General features: G+C 33.1%; 1 protein-coding gene across 2 annotated transcripts in view; it reads left to right on the top strand.

Moving 5' to 3' along the window:
- The window catches only part of Ccser1 (coiled-coil serine rich protein 1), a 1,227,237-nt gene that overhangs the window by 965,085 nt on the left and 238,506 nt on the right, over positions 1 to 23,646 (top strand). Inside the window, exon 11 of one of the 2 annotated variants that reach the window (XM_058583853.1) lies at positions 589 to 634. The exons of the other annotated variant lie outside the window; for it this stretch is intronic. Coding sequence (XP_058439836.1) covers positions 589 to 634 — 46 coding nt within the window. The remainder of the gene's footprint in view (positions 1 to 588; positions 635 to 23,646) is intronic. 2 annotated transcript variants of the gene reach the window in all.

Below are 23,646 nucleotides of genomic sequence, written 5' to 3'. Positions count from 1 at the left end.
GTGTGGTCATTCTAACTTTGGTATCATACACAATTAATGTTTTCGTTTGATAAAAATTATACTGCTTCTCTATGATCAATTTTTGTTGGTATAAAGATTAGGACAATTTTATTGAAGTCTATTTTTTTTCCCTTGTATAACATTTGAGATAGAAAAAGGAAAGAGCAACTAATCATGCACAGCTTAGTATAAAAGGCTTTGGGGAAAAAAAAATGTTTGTATCAGCTAAGGATTTGGTGCAAGGGAACCTACTTTGTAAGGAGGCCACATCATAAATATCATGTGTGTTCTACTTTTCACAAACTTCTTTCCTGTCAAAGTTAAATGATTCTATCTTTTGTCACATTTTTTAAATTTTACTTCCTTATTTTGGTGTATTCCTTTTACTTCATTTCTTACCAGTACTACCTTAATATATATTTGTCTGTCAATATAATAACTCATGACCTTATTTCATTGAAGTAGCCCCCAAAACTTCATTTATTTCATATTTTTATTCATTTTTATTAAATTTTCCACCATTTCCTACTGTTACAAATGCTGACATCATTTGCTCCAAAAAAAAAAAAAAATGTGTTTTATTTACAGGGCACGGCTTATGGAAGTGCTCCTGTATCTTCTCGCAGGCAATTATGTGAGTCTCTTAAATTCAGCTCTGTGTTGTAAACATGACTCTGTGTCCCTGTGCTGTAGCATGGCATGCTGATCGAGATCAAATGCCCGAAGGTCAATATGCAATCCCCAGTGTTGTATATTACCTATACTGTGTTTGTAGTAAATGGTTCCCTTTGCCTCTTCCTTATCTGTTCGTCATTTTCCAGCCATTTAACAAAACTGCATTGCAATACGGCCAACTGCATTGAGACTTTAGCAATGGCTCAAAGTCTGGGGCAAAGAAAGATGTGGCTCTAATCTAATTTTATTTTATTTAGCAACAATAATAGCACTTTCTCTGTCAACTAAATCTTAAGCTTTCTTGAATCCCAACTTCTCTTACTTATTGATTCAAAGAATTCTCACATCATACAAAGTTGTGGTTTTGCCATAGTTAATGGAAGCTTTCCAAGTAAATTCATTATTTTAGAAATCTTACTTCTAGTGAATTTAAAGCAAACTTGCCTTTCTAACCATATTGTTTTATTTCTAAATCACATATTTGAAATTAGTCTAAAATTTTTTGGATAGAAATCCCAGATTTTACAATCTTGCTCAGCTATGTTATAAATATATGCACCTTGGCAGAGTCAGATACCTGTTCTTTAGTTCAGGAGATTTCTTTGATAGCTTGTCTGCTTTAGCATGAACTTTTTGTTAATGAGAGATGTATATGTAAATTTAATATGTAGAATCTCCAAAGTGCCATCAGACTTTGAGAAAGCTATTTTCATTGTGCATTCCATCCTTGTCTTTTCTTCTTGCCCACGCTGGTATTCATCAGTTAATTATGGCTATTTACCTCCATTATTGACTGCTACAACAATGTACCCACATGATTCTAATTGTTGTGTCTAGCAATAAATGCCAAATAGATTCATCTTACTAATATGTTAAAGGTGATCAAAGGTAAAGTCCTGTTTGCATAATGTTTTTCTTGGATATTGACAGAAGAAAAATATGATTTGATGACATTCACTGAGGAAGATTTGTGAATCAATAAAAAACAATGCGGCACTTGGTACCATTATAAAGCCACTCATACAGCAAACAAAAATTATGAGCTTCACTAATTCCTTTCTTGTGAAAGAAATTTGGAGGTTTAGGTTCTTAGGAATAAAGTTGTAGCAGAAAGAACTGCTGACATAAAAAGAAGATGTGATTTTAAATATATATATTTTAAAAATACCAACAGTTAAATCGTCATCATGGGTATGGGTACAACTGAGTCTAAATTTAATGTTATTTTCTTTTTATCGAACTATCAATTGCCTAAATTTCTAATGTACACTGGAAATAAAGGTTTCTTTCATTTAGGTATTTAATGCTGTATTAATTGATTAAAATTAAAAACTGGAGCCAAAACTTCAATGAGATGAGAAATATTTTGCTTGTATATTTTTCTCTTTTTAAGAGGAACAAATTATGACTGTGTATGCAAGATATGTTGCACTGAAGATTAGAGAAATGCTCTTATGAAAATAGAGAGCATATGATTACTAGAAACTTAGGGAATGTGAATATGTGCCATAAAACAACAAATAGAAAGACAAAGAATATGGAAGCATTAATTTGAATTACTTAATTCCTTACTTTACAAACTCAAAGTACATGTTACCCTACTAAAAACATGTCTAAGAAACAGCTTACAAGACTCACAAATTCAGCATGCTAATTATCACCTTTCCTTTGGCCAAGGCATTTTAAGGTCTCTAAATTACACATTAGTGGAGTCTTCTTAAATATATTTCATTGTGGCATTTATCAAAGATATCACATAGGAGGATATCCACACATAAATATCAGAATACTGATATTTAACATCTCCTTTCCTACTCTGGTATCAGTGCCTATCTACACATCTTCGAGTTGATTTCTGATTCTAGTTTTATACATTTTTAACTATATCTAAAACTCTGATAATGTTTCTTGAAGGTTCAACTAACAATATATTATTCCTTTTTTATATTGAGGACTTTCTTGTTTTATGGCTGTTCTTTTAATTCAAAAATATATCCAGTTAAATAATTTTCTTTAACAAAGTCCTGAAACAGAATCTAGTACAGGGAGGGATTGCTTAGATAATGAGGTAATTAGGGAGGCTGTAAATCTTCAATGAGAGAATTCACATCTCCATCTTGGGAAACTTGGAAAACAGCATGTAGCTTTTAATTAAGATGCTCACTCAAATATGCCTTTAGTTGTTAGTAAGAATCAAAGTTAAATTGGAATAATATGATCTTGGTTAATATTTTTCACTTTTGGAGAAAATGCTTGAAGAATGCTTGGAGTAGGAGTCTTAAAAGTTATTTGAATGTTAATAGTATATTTTAAATTTAAATGTGAGAAGTATACATCATTTTCTCAAATAAGACTGACTTCTCAAATTTCTATTGGTTTATATTAAAATCATTTTCAGTAAGTGAAGATCTGTCATATGTTAATACAACTGAGTCTAAATTTGATATGAATTGAAATCTACAACATTTGAATGAAATTTTGCCCAGACTTGACCCATAAAATGTTGTCCCAACAATTCAAATTACTGTAACTGATTTTAAGTTGGCTATTGTTTTTTCATTTTGTGACTGTAATTAGCATTTTAAGAGTTCCAAATTACAGAAACATATTTTTAACAAACACATGCATTATCATTTTCAGAGGAATAGTTAAGCTAATAAATTAATTCTAAAATTAATGAACAATGAACATATTTCATTGAAAAAAAGTGAATGTAAAGTTTCATAATATAGAGAACACTTAAGATTCAGTTAAAATAATTATATGTAGGAATCTTGCTTTCTTATTTCATATACCGTTCATATTTCCCACTTATGAATGAAAGGTTCACCAAATATTTATAAGCAGTGTATTCAAAGGTAGTTATCTAATTTAGCTGAATCATTCTTCTGATGGTTGCATGTCATCAAGATAACTGAGCTGACTATACATGACAAAAATACTGCCTTCTTATTCAGAATATGCAGCTACATCTATAGCAGAAATGGGACTGAAGGGATGTATCTAAGAGTATGCCTGAAAACATACTTTTTATGGTTTATTAAATAAATACTTGAAGAATTATTCTAAATATAAAGGAAAATTCTCTGTTACATGTGACTGAAAGATTACATGTTTATATAAGATTTGACTTCAATATATCCTTGAAGACATGAAAATATATCATGAAATAGTGATCAGTTTTGATAAAGTTCATAAATGCTTTTTGGCATTAATTTTCTACAGTATGTTTCCCTGTTAATTGCTTTTACTTATTCCCTCAAATTTTCAAAAAATTCCCTTTCTTTATATAGCTGAATAGCAATTTTTATATTCCAAATTGATGAAAAAATAATAAAAATGCAAGAATAAAGGCATGATAGTAAAGTATTTATTTTAAATAATATTAACCTCAATGTCAAAAAGGATGATTCAAAGATGCTCAGGTGCTTTTTGTAAGAACAGATGTTGCAAAATAGTTTTTCCATTGTACCTTCTGATTTACTCCCTTTGCTTCTTGACTTATCAGTTTATATCCTGTCATTTCCATTTCTTTTGTCTCTCTAATGTCCCACACAGTGTCTTTGCATTATTTATCATCCTATTTGGTTGTCGCTTTCATTTTACTTCTTTTCCCCATTTCTTGTCATGATTTCACACAGCAAAGGGAACAAGTTTCAACAGTAGTGAGAATCAACAGAACTTTTTTCTGTAACCATCTTTAAAATACACTTTTGTAACGCCTGTCTGCTGAGGTTGCTTCAAACATCACATGAGTAAACAAATGCTTATTTGGATGTTCTTGGTGAGCAAAGGCAAGGGCGTTGTGCTTATAAATTCACATGTAAATGCACATATGTATCTGGGATTAAGGAAGTTCCAGTCTTCAGAAGAGATTTTAGTCAGAAGCAGAATAGCAAAGAAAAGCTTTAATTTGCCTGATGAAATCGTGAGTATATCTCCAGTAGAAGCCAAACTAATGCAATAGATAATTAGAAAGAAGAAAAGGCACAAAAGAAAATTGAATCTATGTTATAATCCCGTGGAAGCCAAATACTGAATATTGCTTTTCTTTTGAGACCAAAGTAATAGTTTTGCATGTAATTGAGCTTACAATTTTGAGGTACTAAAAATTATTAGAAGCTATGCTCAGTTCTGGTTAAAAGAAAAATTAATTGGCATTTCCTTTTACATATAGACAATAGTAATTATGATTCTAGGCTTTTGAGTTTATTTGAAATAATGTGTGTGTGTGTGTCTATGCATTTTCCTCCCTGATTTCAGTGGGTAATATAAGGCTGGAGAGAGCTTTGTTCTCATTCTTACTTAACAATAAAAAAATATGGAGAAAATGTAAATTCACAAATTTTCTTGAACCCACAAAGCCAAAATTACAGATCAATCAACTAACCTGGGTATAAGTGAAGACATGCACTGGTAAGGGAAGAGCAGATGTACTAGACACACCTAGGTGATAATACGAATTCTGCAAAAATGATTAACACGTTGATAAGGTTGAATGTGGGCTGGCAAGGGAATATAAATATAATAAGAATGTGCACACCCTTACAATCTCCTATCCACAAACCTCATTGTATATTCACATAAAAATATTAGGACTCTTCCTGAGAAAGTGTCCCTTGTGTGAAAGCCTTGAAGAAGGGAAAACAGCTGCTGCAGGAAAGACAGAAAACTACCCAGAGCTCTCTATGCAGAACAAAACCTAAAATGAAAGAGGAAGAGCAACACACAGTCACCCTTAGGATCCAGATGGAAACTTACTGCAGCAGGAGGAGGAAGAGACAAAGACCCTTTACTCTTGGGACAGGGACCAGAATACATGTTAGGTCCAAAACTACAGACAGAGGAGAGGCTGAAGCACTGAGACAGCCACATCTGAGAAGCAGGAGCACAGAGCTTCCTTAAGATTTAGGATTAATCAGAAGGAGGCAGACAACCTGTCTCTGCTCCACAGACTAGCAAGCATTGTGCTACAAGTAATCCTGACACGACTGGGCAAGTTACTAGAGTAGAAAGAGACACTTTCTAAAACACAGTGCAAAGGAGAGGCCTAAAGCTGAAGGAAGGGAATGGGTTAAGAAAATGCTATAGCAAGCTGGCCCTTACTCTACAGACAGGTATACTGGGAGAAATTTGAAGCCTGGGGATAAACATAGCAATAATAATAAACTCTACCCTACGCCTGCCTAGCTTGCTCCAAATCCCACATTACATTTCTCGTAGAAGGAAACATATACCTATTTCTAGATATAAAGTTTGCTTATCTAAGTCTCTATTGGCCTACACAAAAGATATGGCTTTCCACAAATTCTGTGGCTAACAGAAGAGCAGAAAAAAACAATACATTGCCAAGTGACAAAGGTATAAATGGAATCAAATTATGTGTATGTTAGAACTATCAGAAATTGGAATTAAAATACCCATAATTAATGTGGTAAATACTCTGGAAAATTTAACAAAATGAAGGAACAAATGTCCAATTTCAGCAGAGAGAGGGAGATGTAAGATATGAATTGAATGGAAATTGTAGATACTAAAAGCTCAGTAACGGAGATGATGAATGTTTCTGATGATCTCATCTGTAGATTCAACACAACCAAGGAAAAAATTGTGAACTCGAGGATAGGTCCGTAGAAATGATCCAACCAAAACACAGAAGTGAAAACAAACCAAAAATGGTGATAGGTTTGGAAAATAATGGCACAAACCAAATTACAGATTCAGGAAGCTTTAAAAAAAAGTAGAAAAGAAACAGTGGAGCAAGAAAAAAAAGAAAAGAAAAGCCCAGGCATATAATATTCAATCCACTGAAAAGCAAAGAGAGGTCTTCAGACCTCTCTGAAGATAGCCCCATAACAAAAAAAGTAACAAAGAATTACAGAATATCTACCAAGAACACTGTAAGCTAACAGAAAATGAAGTGACTGCTGTAATGTTTAGAAAGGGAAAACAAACAAAATATCTCCAGAGCCTTGCACAGTTGAGGAATATGTTTTTCAGAAATGAAAGAGTTCTGAAACAGATACTAGGAAAATATATTGCGAAAAGACCTGCACTGTAAGCAATCGTGAAGAAATAAAGGGCCTGGGAATGGATGAATGATACTATCAGAATTATCATACATAGAGTCATATATGATTCCAAGTTTAAATCATGAGTTAACTTGTGAACCCCAAGTTAGATTAAATTATATTCACTGCTAAAATACTATGCATATTATTATTATATAAAATATTAAAATTATCTTATTTAGTGTTTTTATACTTTACCTTTATAATAGTTGTTTTGTAGGCATATTTTTGTGTATATGTATATATGACATAAATATGCCAATAGAGTTTATAATTAACATTAAAATTAATGATGAAAGGCCTGGGTATGTAATTCAGTGATAGATTATTTGCCTATTATGCTTGAGGCTCTGTGGTGTAATCATCAGTACTACAAAATATAATTAAATAATAACGATAAAGCAGAAACTGTACACCAATATGATACAGAAGAGAGATAAGAATCAATACTGTTGAAACCTAAATGATACGGTAATTAGTTTGCTATCTCATACTTATAAACCTCAATAATGATTTCATGTATTTTCATGTTTTTACAGTTCCCTCCAACCCCAAGTTGACATATTCTTATTCTAATTAAACATCAAAATATTTGAACTGTTTGAATGGCAATACTAATTTTATATTGTCAAATGCATTACAAAACTTTTCATCAGTCAGTGGACTCTTGCCTCTTGTGATATTATTCTAAAACGGAATGACAACATTAAAAGATAGAAAATAGAAATAGTAAATTTAATAGATAAGAAATATTGTTGGATAATCTAATGTCATATAATAAAAAATGATACTGCTTTCATATTTTTCTTTTAAATAATTAGCAAACTTGCTAAGTAAAGTCTTTTCTTAGCAATTACAAATAATCAGAATAACCTCTTAGAACCTTAGACAAGCATCTCATTATCAAACTAGTCACTATTTTTCCTGTGCTTATTAATAGATATGATAATTCTTGTACTTTCCACATTATTTGTAAATATCTAAACACCCCAAAGTTACCGGATTCTATTTATTAAAGCTTACCCATCATTGCTGAAACCACTGATAATGTACATATTAAAGTCCAGAATGAGGTAATGTATTAAAGAGATATGTTAGTCAATATAGTTTAGATTTAGTAATTAGGATGCATTGGTATGAATTTTGGAGGTGAATTTAATCTATTATGACCTTTATAGAAATACAAATGATTCAAAATCTCCAAGTAGAGAGAAATATAAAAAATTACCATGGAATTGTTACAATATGCAATTGTTAATGGTCCTGGACATTGTCTATTCCAAACCATCCACATCATTAGACATGTCCTTGAGAGGCTATTATTTGTCCAAAGTCCAATATTTACCAACAAAGCCAAGTTCCTAACTCCTTTGTCCTATTTATTTTTCAAAACTTCTTTTCTTTAATATTTCTATTAAGCCATCATGTCTTTTCCTACTAGTTTTTTTTTTCAAAGTTTTCCCTTTTTCTGCAAAGTAGATGATAATGCCCAAGTAATGCTTGCAGGGAAAATAGAATTTAATCAGCTAAAGAATGTGAATAAAAGGAGGTCTAGGAGGATGAAGTAGATATGGGGAAGCATGGGAGGAGACCCAACAGTGTTGAGTGATTGTACAACTTTAGGCAAATGAAGTTCACTACAAGTATTGCTAGACTTTTTTGTTGTAAAAAGGTTTATGTTATTTAAGGCAAAATCATTAGTTTTTTTAATTCAGGGTTCTATTCTTTCAAAATTTGTGTAAGATATTGGATTATGTCCATTTCTCATTACTATGGTGAAATACCTAAAGATGGGACAGGTATTTTATAAAGAAGAGATTTATTTAGCTCATCTTTCTGCAGATTCAAAGAATTCAACTATGGGGCACCATTATGATGACTTATTTACTCCTAATCATCTCCCAAAGGATCCACCTCTAAACACCTTTGTCATACTAAGTACCCACCCTCTTAATATCTTAAAATGCAGAGTAAATTCTATCACATGAGCCCTTGGCAGACACCATATCTAAACCATAGTATTCATGTTTACATGGGTAGTGCTGGATCACTCAATCAACCTGAAAGTAGATAAAAGTTCATTTGTGAAATGGAGGAAAAATTACTCGTGGTCTAATCTTTATGTCAAGAATTAGAAATGACTAGATATATATACACATGAAAAGTTATTTTTGTTTGATATTGCTTCTTAAAAAAACAGAATTCTACTTCTTTACCATAAGTCAGTAAATCTCCATTTGAAAATTTGCTTTTATAAATAATATATTGCTTCATATATATAAATATGTTTGATAATTTATATAAAATATATTGCATTATAATTATAATTATACTATATTATATAATTGTATTAAATATGCTCTACCATGATCACATTATATAAATTTTATTAAAATAAAATGTATGTATTTATATATAACTTCATATGTAAGTTTATATATTTTTATGTATAAAGTTTATATATAAACTATATAGTTTATATATTTTTATTATACTTATGTATATTATAAATAATATATAATTACATATGCAATAAAATTATATATAATATAATATGTAACATATAATATAATGTATATTACTTATTATCCAAACATATATATATATAAACATATTTCACAAATATATTATTTTTCTTTCATAAATAAGTTACTTGTATCCTAAGATTAAAAAGTCTGTATTACTGAAGTCATTATAAAGTTACATATAGATTTGAGTAAATACTGTATTGTTTCTTTTTTTGTTTGTTTGTTGGTACCAGGGATTGCACTCAGGAACAATCAACCACTGAGCCACATTCCCAGCCCAATTTTATATTTTATTGAGAGACAGTGTCTCACTGAGTTGCTTAGCACCTCTCTTTTGCTGAGACAGGCTTTGAACTCTCTTTCCTCCTATCTCAGCCTCCTGAGCCACTGGGATTAAGGCATGTACCACCATGCCCTATGGCAAGGCATCCAGTGCCTCCTTAGGGGGTTCTTCTTCTGCCAAGGAGGTGTAGGCCACCTAAGAAATTTAAGTCTAGAACAATTAGTGAAGAACAAAATACAAAGTCAGAAAGATATTTTCAAAAGATGCAGCTCCTGATACGTACAGTCCACACAGGAGCTGGAGGTACACAATTAGAAAATGGCTCCCCAGGTTTCATTAAGGGGCTATGTCAAAGGCAGGAATAAGGTTTCAGGGATGGAGTGTTGCAGACAGCAGGTTCATATGGTTCATATGGATGTCACATGGGAAGGCAGAGCACAGGCAATAATAAGCATCATTGGCATCTTGGAAGGTCACATCCATCTCAATGGGGCTGTATGTCTATAGCAGGTCTCCCCATCTTCAGTGCTGTGTGGGACCTTTCACAGAGTGGAGGGGGAAGTACACCTGCATCAGTCAGTCTATCCCTGTGGGGGTGCCACAGGAAGTTCCCAGTGCCAGACCTATCCCCTCCCTGGCTGCAATGCCAACGTAGTCCACACACAGCCCACAGATGGCTCTCAACAATGCCTGGCTTGTAATTTTTTTTTAAAGAGAGAGAGAGAGAATGAGAGAGAGAGAGAGAGAGAGAGAGAGAGAATTTTTTAATATTTATTTTTTAGTTTTCAGCAGACACAACATCTTTGTTTGTATGTGGTGCTGAGGATTGAACCCAGGCCACACGCATGCCAGGCGAGCGCGCTACTGCTTGAGCCACATCCCCAGCCCCCGGCTTGTAATTTCTGATAATTTAAAATATCAATTAAATAAAATGAATTGTATTTGAAATCCCACGTATAATCTCTGGGTGGGCAATACTTTTAATCTGGTAAGAATTCTATATACATCACTCCATTTGTACTCAGATGACCTGATAAATCTGGTAGTCATTATAACAGGTCAAAAAGGAGACGTTGAGTTTTCTATAGTTCAAGTATCCCTTTATGTATGCTCCAGAAGGTAACTTGAATTGTTGATCCTTGTATTAGACAAAATTTATTCTGCAAATAATATACATTAATTAACCTCATTTGATGCTTAGACACACTCTTTTCTGAATTATTCCATACTCCATATGCACCGTTCTTATTATTGTCTGTGCTCTGCCTTCCCATATGACATCCACATAAAGAACATAAGGATTGAGCCTGGGGCCCTTACATATCCATTCTCCATAGCAGTGACAATTCAAATTGGAAATTAGTAAATTGGAATCACATTTTATACAACTTTCATATGAACCTGTTAACCATCTGTTAAAAAAAAAAAGTTCATTCTCGGTCTAATTTCAAATATGAAAATACCAAGGTTAATTTTTAGGAGACTAAAAACTCATTGAGATAAAGTTTCCTTGGAAGATGTCCATAGTTGCACCCTTACTGTCCTTTTCTTATACCACATCATCCCTCACAAACCTTGTTGTAAAGACTTAGCATTGTTTAAAGCAGTATGAAAAAGTATACATATCATTGTATTAGTATCTGATTTTGGAAATGTATAGCGTTTGGAAGATTGGTAGGTATAGAAGATGCCAAACAACCACTTGATTGAGCAACATTTATGATCAAAATTTAATTTTAACAGATTGAAGAGAATCATTGGTATTATGAGTCTTTTTGTAGAGTATAATTTTTATCTATGAAATGTCAATTATTACCTGAAATTAATAAATTATTTTATTTATTAACCACTGGTTTAGTTTCAACTGACATAAGAAAAGAAAATGAATACTTCATAAACACAAATATGTATGGAACATTGAGCATTTTTTTAAACATGGTCGAAATCTATTCATCATATTTCAGAGTACTCCTGTGTTTCTATCCTTTGGATTTAAAAAAAAATTTTACTAGATATTATTTCATTAGAAAATGTGATATACAGATAGATTTTTCTTTCTTTTTCTTTTAGCATTTATTTACTTGACTAAGGACTAATTCTTTGCTCTCATGTAGGAATTAGCCCCAAATGGCAAACCTTTAAAAATAATAACAAAAGCACTGTCAAGTTTAAAAGCTATTAAAACCTACATCTATTTTTGCAATCTGCAAAAAATTTAGAGTATGAGTCTTCAAATTATGAAAGTTTTCCTTTGGCCACTCAGGTGTTGGGAATTTAGAATCTTCCTTTTTTAAAAAATCTTTTCATTGTTTACAATTTAGTTAATGTTACTGAAAGTAGCTATTATACAAAAGGCAAGAAATGAAACATGCAGGGAAAAAGTTTAAAACCAATTAACTATCAAACTTTTTGATATTATAAGAGACTTAAAAGTGGTATATAATTGCTTAATAACAAATATTCACTGAATTTAACTGAATTTTCTTATTATTCATTTTTATATCATTAGCAATACACGAAAATCACCCTTTAATGGGTTGTAGTTTGTAAAACTTATACAAATTATATTTATGCATCTTGCTAATAGAAACATATCTTAGACATGTTCTTTGGGAAATCTTAGCGGAGACTTACTGTCTTATTTGATCTTTTTATTATAATTATTTTTTTATCTTTAGATAGACTAAAAAAAGTAGATATTCACTAATTTTTAATAGACATGATATTAGAGTGTATTTTGACATATCATGCATACATGGAAAATAACTTCCCATTTTTGTGGTAATGTGTGATGTAGGGTTTAACTGGTTGTATATTCATATATGAACATAGGAAGGTTATGTCAGATGGATTCTACTGTTGTAGTGGGAAACAAATATCAGAACACTTAGATCTGGAAGCAATACTTTACTAGTGGTGCCATGACCCAGTGGGATAATTTCCAAAGAAACAGCAGGGCTTTTGCTTTTATATATAAACAAGTTTGGGGTATATCAAGGTAACGGAATTGGTGCAATTCTATTGGGGGTGCATTCTACATTCCTTATATAGGTACAAGCTTGTGGACAGCCAAAGGATTCAGATCATACAGCTTAGGGACTTTTTTTGGCACTAAGCCTAAAGGGGATTGTTCTGTCCCTGCTACTTGTTTTCTGTGTCTGCTGCTGTGGTTATCTGTAAGTTACCTGTTAGTAACTGCACAACCCTATGGTTAAATATCAGTGCTGCATGTCAGCGTGCAAAACTATAGCCTGACAGCTCTTACACTTCTTGAGTTCACATTCCCCCTCTTGTGTGTTTTTTGATCTTAACAGATCTGAAAAGTAGATATTCACTAATTTTTAAAGAAGACAGCTAACTCTCGCTGAATATATATGCCTACAATGCCATAATAAATTAACACACCCCTCATGGTTTACAACAGAAATGTGTTTTCCCACAGTTTTGGAGGCCAGAAGTTCGAAGTCAGGCTGTAGGCAGGACTGGTTCCTTCTGAAGGCTCAAAGGAGATTCCCATTCTGGCCAGTCTGCTGCATCTGGTGGCTGCCAGTGATTCTTGGCGTTTCTTGATTGGTGGGCTTTACTCTAATCTCTACATCTCCTTTCAAATGTTCTTTCCTCTGTGGGTCTCTTTTTTTTTTTCATTTTGTCTCCTTTAAGAACATTAAATTTAGGGACATTCTTTTTTTTTTTAAATTTTTTATTGTTGGCTGTTCAAAACATTACATAGTTCTTGATAAATCATATTTCACAATTTGATTCAAGTGGGTTATGAGCTCCCATTTTTACCCCATATACAGATTGCAGAATCACATCAGTTACACATCCATTGATTTACATATTGCCATACTAGTGTCTGTTGTATTCTGCCTTTCCTATCCTCTACTATCCCCCCTCCCCTCCCCTCCCCTCCCCTCTTCTCTCTCTGCTCCCTCTACTGACATTCGTTTGTCCCCCTTATATTGTTTTCCCCCTTCCCCTCACTTCCTCTTGTATGTACTTTTGTATAACTCTGAGGGTCTCCTTCCATTTCCATGCATTTTCCCTTCTCTCTCCCTTTCCCTCCCACCTGTCATCCCTGTTTAATGTTAATCTTCTTCTCATGCTCTTCGACCCTACTCTGTTCTTAGTTACTCTCCTTATATCAAAGAAGACATTTGGCATTTGTTTTTTAGGGATTGGCTAGCTTCACTTAGCATAATCTGCTCTAATGCCATCCATTTCCCTGTAAATTCTATGATTTTGTCATTTTTTAATGCAGAGTAATACTCCATTGTGTATAAATGCCACATTTTTTTTATCCATTCATCCATTGAAGGGCATCTAGGTTGGTTCCACAGTCTAGCTATTGTGAATTGTGCTGCTATGAACATCGATGTAGCAGTGTCCCTGTAGCATGCTCTTTTTAGGTCTTTAGGGAATAGACCGAGAAGGGGAATAGCTGGGTCAAATGGTGGCTCCATTCCCAGCTTTCCAAGAAATCTCCATACTGCTTTCCAAATTGGCTGCACCAATTTGCAGTCCCACCAGCAATGTACAAGTGTACCCTTTTCCCCACATCCTCGCCAGCACTTGTTGTTGTTTGACTTCATAATGGCTGCCAATCTAACTGGAGTGAGATGGTATCTTAGGGTGGTTTTGATTTGCATTTCTCTGACTGCTAGAGATGGTGAGCATTTTTTCATATACTTGTTGATTGATTGTATGTCCTCCTCTGAGAAGTGTCTGTTCAGGTCCTTGGCCCATTTGTTGATTGGGTTGTTTGTTCTCTTATTGTCTAATTTTTTGAGTTCTTTGTATACTCTGGATATTAGGGCTCTATCTGAAGTGTGAGGAGTAAAGATTTGTTCCCAGGATGTTATTCACCACATCAATAGACTTAAAAATAAGAATCATATGATCATCTCGATAGATGCGGAAAAAGCATTTGACAAAGTACAGCATCCCTTTATGTTCAAAACTCTAGAAAAACTAGGGATAACAGGAACATACCTCAATATTGTAAAAGCAATCTATGCTAAGCCTCAGGCTAGCATCATTCTGAATGGAGAAAAATTGAAGGCATTCCCTCTAAAATCTGGAACAAGACAGGGATGCCCTCTCTCACCACTTCTGTTCAACATAGTTCTCGAAACACTGGCCAGAGCAATTAGACAGACGAAAGAAATTAAAGGCATCAAAATAGGAAAAGAAGAACTTAAATTATCACTATTTGCAGATGACATGATTCTATACCTAGCAGACCCAAAAGGCTCTACAAAGAAACTATTAGAGCTAATAAATGAATTCAGCAAAGTGGCAGGATATAAAATCAACACGCATAAATCAAAGGCATTCCTGTATATCAATGACAAATCCTCTGAAATGGAAATGAGGACAACCACTCCATTCACAATAGCTTCAAAAAAAATAAAATATTTGGGAGTCAACCTAACAAAAGAGGTGAAAGACTTATACAATGAAAACTACAGAACCCTAAAGAGAGAAATAGAAGAAGATCTTAGAAGATGGAAAAATATACCCTGTTCATGGATAGGCAGAACTAACATCATCAAAATGGCGATATTACCAAAAGTTCTCTATAGGTTTAATGCAATGCCAATCAAAATCCCAACGGCATTTCTTGTAGAAATAGAGAAAGCAATCATGAAATTCATATGGAAAAACAAAAGACCCAGAATAGCAAAAACAATGCTAAGCAGGAAGTGTGAATCAGGCGGTATAGTGATACCAGACTTCAAACTATACTACAGAGCAATAGTAACAAAAACAGCATGGTACTGGTACCAAAACAGGCGGGTGGACCAATGGTACAGAATAGAGGACACAGAAACCAATCCACAAAACTACAACTACCTTATATTTGATAAAGGGGCTAAAAGCATGCAATGGAGGAAGGATAGCATCTTCAACAAATGGTGCTGGGAAAACTGGAAATCCATATGCAACAAAATGAAACTGAATCCCTTTCTCTCGCCATGCACAAAAGTTAATTCAAAATGGATCAAGGAGCTTGATATCAAATCAGAGGCACGCCGTCTGATAGAAGAAAAAGTTGGCTATGATCTACATACTGTGGGGTCGGGCTCCAAATTCCTCAATAGGACACCCATAGCACAAAAGTTAATAACTAGAATCAACAAATGGGACTTACTCAAACTAAAAAGTTTTTTCTCAGCAAAAGATACAATAAGAGAGGTAAATAGGGACATTCTTAATCCAGGGTACTATTTTAGTCAGCTTTTTTGCTGATGTGACCAAAAGAGCAGAAAAAAATAATTTTAGAAGAGAAAAGGTTCATTTGGGACTCATGGATACAGAGGTCTTAGTCCATACACAGCCAACTCTGTGACTTTGTGCCCACAATGAGGCAGAACATCATGGAGGAAGAGTGTGGTGAAGGAAAGTGGCTCAGGACATGGCCACCAAGAAGCAGAGAGAGCTCCACTCTATGGGACAAAATATATACTCCAAAGGCATGCACTCAATGATGTACCCCTTCCAACCACATCCTACCTGCCTACAGTTATCACCCAGTTAATCCCTATCAGGGGATTAATGCACTGATTACATTAAGGCTCTCAGAACCCAATCATTTCATCTCTAAACTTTCTTACATTGTCTCACACATGAGCTTTGTGGGACAATCCTATCGAAAACATAACACTGTCATATTGTCTGGAGATCCTTAACTTTACAGAGTAGAGATCTTTTTTCCGTATAAGGTCACCTAAGATAGTAGGGATTATGACTTGTAAATATAGTTTGAGGTAATGATTCAAACATTTACTATACTGTGCAATGATTAGAATTCACATTGAATTTTTTTTCTAACTTTGTAGTACAAATGCTTTCCATTGTTCTATTCCAACTCAATAACAATATATACTTCTAACAAAATGACCAAACATAATCCCTGCCTTTAAGGAGTTATATAAGGAGTGAAATAGGTGTGGCTCTTTAATTTAAAAAACAAAACAAAACTATAATTAGGTAGAGAAAATATAATTTAAACTACTAATGAAATATAATACCATATATTACCCCTTTGGCTAAGTATTATTTTTATTGCTTATCATATATAAGTCAGCAAAGAGAAAAGAATTCTACTAAGTACAATGAGTATTAGTTGTTAAAAGAAATCAAAGAGATGTCTAAATTTTTTATATCATGAAGTTAAACCATGTAGAAAAAATTTTTAAAGAAATATTAACTTGTTAAAGGAAATAAATGTTAACTATTATTAAACAGACTCTAAAAGTACCATAAATATTTTGCGTATAAAATCTATTAAAAACAGACTAAGTTATATGACCCAAAAGGTAACATGGTATTTTTTTTAAGGAAAGCAATGTTAATATTAACTAAAACTCTGAGAAATTAAGTATTTTGAAATATTAAAATATCAATTATGTTATTTTATGAAGATCATGAGGAGTTATTTTGGAAAAATATAAACCTAATAGTTATAAGGAAGTATTCATATTCATGTATGTGAAAATATTATTGATGCATTCAATGAGAATCTCTAGGTTGTTTGGTTAGTTTTTGTTGCTGATGTCTTTTCATTAGTCTAGAAAATAATGGCTCATTAGTGATAGCATCATGGTTGACCTCTCTGTTCTTTTGTGTTAAGCATCATGCTATGAACTAAGCAGCCTGAGTTTTCACATGCAGGGCAGGAACTGAATATAAATAGCCCATTTTAAATGTCATTTGAATATGTTTCAGATTAGGATTATTTTGTAGGGAATAATTACAAAAACAACTTTGCTATAGTGACTTTGTAGTAACTAAATAAAGATGTATGTCTACAAGTTTAACGCTCTGTAAAAGTATTTATATGGCAATGTGGTAATTAAAAATGAAATATTAAAGTGGTTCATCTAAATATTCATTTGAAATTAGATTTCAATTACAAATTTTTCATAAACTTTAAAGATAGAAAGTTACTGATTCTAAGCAATGAATCCAGAGATTTTGGAAGAGGAAGTATAGGAGTAGATGTGGAACATGGCGCACAAGACCAGAAAGAAAGCAAATACAGAAAAATGAGAGTCAAAATATTAAAATTCCTGTATTATCACTCTAAGAAGAAGTGATTCCAGTTTTTGTTTTTCTTCCTCATTTATGTCTAGCTCCCTTCCTTCATATTGATACCCTTTCAATTCCTTTATTCCTGCCTCTCCATACCTTCTCTCTCCACCTGGCACAGTGAATTCTAAGTTTTAGAATTGGAGGCCAATTAATATGCATTAAATCAAAGACTGTTTTGCATAAATATTTCTTAGAATTTTTCTAACTTTCCTCCTTTGCTTAAAAACAAGTCTGTTTTAGTCTGTGTTGCTTTGACCAAAATACCTGACAAGAGCAACTTAGGGGAGGAAAAGTTTATTTGGAGCTCACAGTTTTAGAGGTCTCAGTCCATAGATGGCTGACTTCATTGTTCTGGACCCCCAGTGAGCAACATATCATGACTGAGGGCTTAGCTGAGGAAAGCTGCTCCTCTCCTGGTGACCAAGAAGCAGAGAGGGCTACGAAACAGACTGCAGGGAAAATGAACCTACCGTGGACCATCAACAGGTGGGCCATGGCTGGAGGAGGTGAATCCTTGGGGGCGTGATCTGAAAGGATACATCTTCCCTGTGACTCCTTCCTACCACCTCTGCTTTCCAGTTACCATGATATAAGCAACTTCCCTCTGTCTCACCTTTGACCATGATGCCCTGCGTCACCTTGGGCACACAGCAATGGAGTTGATCATCCAAAGACACTGAAACTGTGAAGCCGGGGAAATAATTTCCCTCCTCTAATTTGTTCTTGTTAGATATTCTGGTTACAGCAACGCAAAGCTGACTAACACAAAATCAGTTTAGATAAATGGTTAAAATATACTATGCAGAATGATAAGACAAAAGAATGAAAAAATTAATACTAACTAAATTCTGAAATTTCATATCTGATAGGGGAAACAAATAACTGTTTCCTTCCTATTGTATTGCTGGATTTTTCAGCAATTAGGATCTGTATTGATCCAATTTACTCTCATTATCTCATTTGTTCAGTTATGAGATATTTGTTGCTGCACCTGGAGAATCACCTGGTTCAGTGCAGGTAGAAGATAAGGAAATTAGCAATTATTGTCCTGCATATTAAGCTGCAAAATAAAAGCATAAATGAACGGAGATTGTACACAGCTAGAGGGTCAGCTCCTATGTCTGGGACATTTGGGTACCTTTTAAAAGGAAGTGATAATTGATGAGAGTGATGAATGATAGAATTGATTCTTTAATTTTTCACAAATTGTTAGTTATTTTCTACAATTCATCCTATAAAAAAGGATACAGATTTGATTCACTTATTCAGCAAGCTTTTAATATGTAACTCAGAATATAATTGGCATGTTAAAAGAAGCCACCAAGATTTAATTTAATTCAACTTAATAAGTGGAAGAATTTAATAGAGTGATTTTTAATACAACCCATTAAAGTAATAATAGTAAATAATGGATTTTTATGTTAATTTCTGCTTTAAAGATTCATACAAGGCAAATCTTTAACATACCATATTGTTGCAATGTAAATTTACAAATAAGATAAAATGCCAGACTTTAACATATTGTTTAAAATATGATATAGAGGTAAAGATATATACTTTATTTGTGATATTATGAGCCACATGGATAGTATCATCCACTTTCTTAATTTTTAAATAGGGAAATAAACTAAAGAAAATTATTATTTGCAATTTAGAATTGAGTCATCTTACTTTGATCATTAACCTATTCTTAAATAATTCAACATAAAATTGAGCTTTAACAATCATGACTATAGATAGCAAAATTGAAAATTTTTTTGTGAATCTCCACTTTGGATGCTTTGATTAAATTCAATTCTATGTTTTCTTTGATCTATCAAAAATAATATAACAGAGCATGAAAACCAATCTGATGCTTTCATAGATATACATTACTAAAATATTTATTTTGATATATAAATGTATGTAATTCTGAAAAGGATAAGACAAGCCTTCAAAAATTCTCAATAATAAATTCATATATATATATATATGAAAATTGAGGCAACAGAGATGTCAAGTAACTTATCCAAGGTCACACAGCCAATTGTTCATGGAGGTTTCAATTTGTCCCATGCAATTTCTCAGGTCTGAGCATAATGCCTTTATAAAATGAGACAATAGTAAGTCAAGGAGACAAAAAGTTAAGAAATAGATTGTTTTATATACCTGAGACCAATATTGAATGTGACTTACGTTTGCTGGCAGCCAAAAGGAAAAAGAAATGTTCATTTTTTTAGAAGAAAAAGTTCTTCTAAGTTTTTCCATAGAATTCTATTCCTTTAAAGACATTATTAATAAAGTATGAGAGACAGAATTGGGATCAAATCACTTTGGAAAATTCCACATACTATATTTTCTCTTCTCAGAAACTTACTATGTACATTATCATAGTAAAGTCTTAAAATTTTTCTATATGTAAATGTACATATACATACCTGTCTCTTCATACTATATAAATGCAATATGTATATCTGTTTATACAGGTCTCTTTATATTATATACATACAGATATGTATATACCCATACATATATGCATACATATAGTACAAATTTAACTAGATAGTTTTGTGAAGTTAATTATAAGTGATTATATATAGTTAATGTGTATAATACATCTGTAATTATCTGTATGTATATATACCCAATTCCAAATAATATCACCCTTTTAAGACTACCTATTAACATTTGATGAAATTAAGATTTTATGGAATATATATTGGAAATAATTTACTGGGATAAAGGGTTTTTATTTTCTCACCACAAATATTTAGGAATTTATCAAAAAATACAAATATCAAAACACAATATACAAGTTGACTTATTACAACCATGTTTTTAATTTAGCACTGTTTTTAAAGATAAATTTTTACCTTTATCTATATTTTGAAAAAATACATCAAAATGTTGCTCTTATTTGGAATTTAAAATGTCTACAAGATTGGCTATCTCAAATGTTCCTTAAAGATGGTAGGTTGTTGCCATGGCGATGAGAACATCCCAGGCAGAAGATGAAATTAAAGAATGTAAATGAAAGTTCAGGATGAGATGAAGCTTGAATGTATGTCTAAGTTCGACTCTGAAGAGCCAAGGCTAAAAAGTGTGTATTTACCCTCTGGAAATATCTTTTTATTTAACTTTCTTCTTCTATTGGAATCAGCATTTATGTGTACTAACGATAAGCACATTTTAAAAAGTGAGATGCAGAGAGATTGGGAGCAGGAAAAAAAAAAAAAAAAAAGGTTGTTTGGCTTTTCTCCTAAAGAGGAAAAGACAAAAATCAAGTTTTTTGCTAAAATTGGTAGAATGGATGCAGATAGATAAAGACAGGGAGAGGCATGGATGAAAAGGAAGAACAAGTCTTTGGTGTGATTATGAGAGGAGATGCGATTATAGTAGATGAATAAGGAGATATGTATCTCTGAATTTAATATTCTGTATAGTCCAATCCAGATAGTGCCAAGGCTAAGCTGCATGCCTGAGCCTGGAAGACTGACTGAAGTAGGGCCGAAAGTAATTGAAGGGAGGAGTTCGAGGTTTGAATGTAGAATAGAAGGGAAAAAAATCGCCAGAGTTGGTTGCAGGAGTTAGTTGTCAAAGAACTGAAAACTTTGGATCAGTCAGTGAAGTTCTCAACAAAAACAAGTATATGATCAGGTAGCAGATAAGACAATATATAAAGGAAGAAACTAGAGTAGATTTGAAAGGAGAAGAATAGTTGAGGCAATGTGCTAAGAATGGTATTTTGGAATAAGTGACGTGTATCCACAAAGATATTTAATCCAGAACCTGACCCTGAGAAATGTGTGTGAGGGTTGCATGGAGTTAGATAAAGTAGAGACAATTCCATTGACATGTTTAGAAAATGAAAGGGTTCCAAAAGGAATAATGGACAATGTCAAGGGAGAAAACATACACGGGAAAGCATGAGGAGGAAACTGATGAACTTGAATGAAAATGGCAGGAATGACTGATAATAAGTTATAATTGTGATCCTGAAATACAGAAAAAAGGGATGGGCAGGAAATAAAAACAAGTATTAGAAGGATGAATCAGTCAGATTTCAGTGCAGGATCTGCAACTACTTAAAATAGGAAATCTCATAATTGTCAGAAATGCTACTGAATAGGAAATGAAGAGTCTCCAGTCATTGTCACGTCATGCCGACATAGCCGAGATGCAGAAGTTAGGGAACTGGTTTTAGTATCACAGCTGTTCAGGGCTCCCAATGACCACATAGCAGAATATAGCAGTTGTGTGTTGAAGTCGATACATCAGACACCATCCTTGCCTTTGCCTGTCAAGTTTTGCATTCGTGAATCTCATTGGTAGAGTCTTTGGCAACAAGGGAAGGTGGGAAATTTAATTCCTAGGATGTAGTCCTTTAGAAACAAGGAAAAACATAGAAGGAGATGGGGATGGAGTCTGATAAGCAAGTGCAAAAAATATGAAAATGAGAGGTGAAGAGATCATAAAGAAATGTGATTTACAGTTTTAAACTTTGGCAAGTTCATTTTTATTGACCTTCAAGTGTCCAGGCCCACATTCGTATGCAGCCCCAATACACAGAAACAAATACAAGGAGAAATACGAGGCCAACTTGATGCCCCTACATAGTTCTTGCCCCCTCCAAACCATTGGCGAGAGCTGGGTCACAGAGCAGTCTGGTGCTTAGAGTGCTGTAGTTGTAGTTCCCAGAAGCTGCAAAAGGGAAATCAATCACGTGTTTTAGCATGCTGGATCTGCAAGTGTAGTGTCTAGTCCAGGGGCATCAGCAGTGGAAGTACCTGGGAACTGGTTAGAATGGCAATCTCTTGGGAGCTAACCCAGACCTACAACATCAAAATTTTATGGGTTGGGCCAGCATTTGTGTTTTAACAAACTCCCTAGGTAATGCTGATGCATGCTATAGTTTGAGAAGCCCCATTTTTAGGTAACAAAAAAAGTATATCATTAATATAATTTTATATTAAAATAGTTAAACTCCATATTACCCTTAAAAGAGTGAAGCATGTACTGAATGAAGTGAAATTACACTGCATTAAAGTGCATTTTTCTTGATATTTTTAAGTATGTAAAAATGTAATATATTAAACTGTGTTTTAAGAAGCACAAATAATGCCATTTGAGAAATTATTGCCTGATTTCATTTACAACAAAATTTCAAGTATATGGTTTTACAGTAAAATAGTAATAGCTGATTACTATAGCTCTTACTATATGTCAAGCACTATTAAGGACGCTAAATCTATACTAATTTAAGATTTACCTGTACGATAGCTACCATTATTATTATTGGCCCCTTTAGACAAATGAGAGATTGGTAGAACTCAGACACTAACTAGTTTGACTCAAACCCTACCATTTGGCATAGAAAACAACATTACAAGAATATTTTTTATTCTATATCTCTCTTAAAAAATAAAAAGTAAAATTTTTCTTTTATGTACATCTACTAAATCGGAAAATGGTAAGTTTCTACAAATATAGTCAAATTTTAAGCATAGAATTTTCTCCCTAAAAGTTAAAAAATTATAAATATTAATCCTCATAATATTGCTAAGATAAAATTGGCTTTAAAATCAGACTGTGTTAAATGATAGTTGCTTTGAATGAATCACTTGTTTCTCTGATGTCTAATTTCCAGTTGAAGACACAATAACATAAGTAAAAGACAGAAAGGAGAAAAAACAAATCATTGCTGAGTTAGGAGCTTAGTATAAACTCATGCTTTTCCTTGGCCTTGCTTTCCTCTTCTCTGGAAGTAATGGACCATTTTGTTGCCTTGACTTTGGAATAAAGTTTTAAGACTCAGGGAGTCAATAATCCTTTTGAAAGAGAATTAATGAGTCTTTCAATGTAACCAATTTCAGTGATATCACTGGGGCCTATTATACAATTATTGCAAACAATATTTATATGATCATATATCTGAACTATAACTATTTGCAATTTTATTTTTCTGTTATCTGCTGTGTGAACAGCTTTCTGATAATGGGAATTTTATAAAATG

The sequence above is a fragment of the Marmota monax genome, unplaced genomic scaffold, assembly GCF_021218885.2.
Source record: "Marmota monax isolate L192 unplaced genomic scaffold, Marmota_monax_Labrador192_F-V1.1 WCK01_AAM20220418_F8-fsc00002, whole genome shotgun sequence".
Classification (NCBI taxonomy): domain Eukaryota; kingdom Metazoa; phylum Chordata; class Mammalia; order Rodentia; family Sciuridae; genus Marmota; species Marmota monax.
This window is presented reverse-complemented; position numbering and strand designations above follow the sequence as displayed.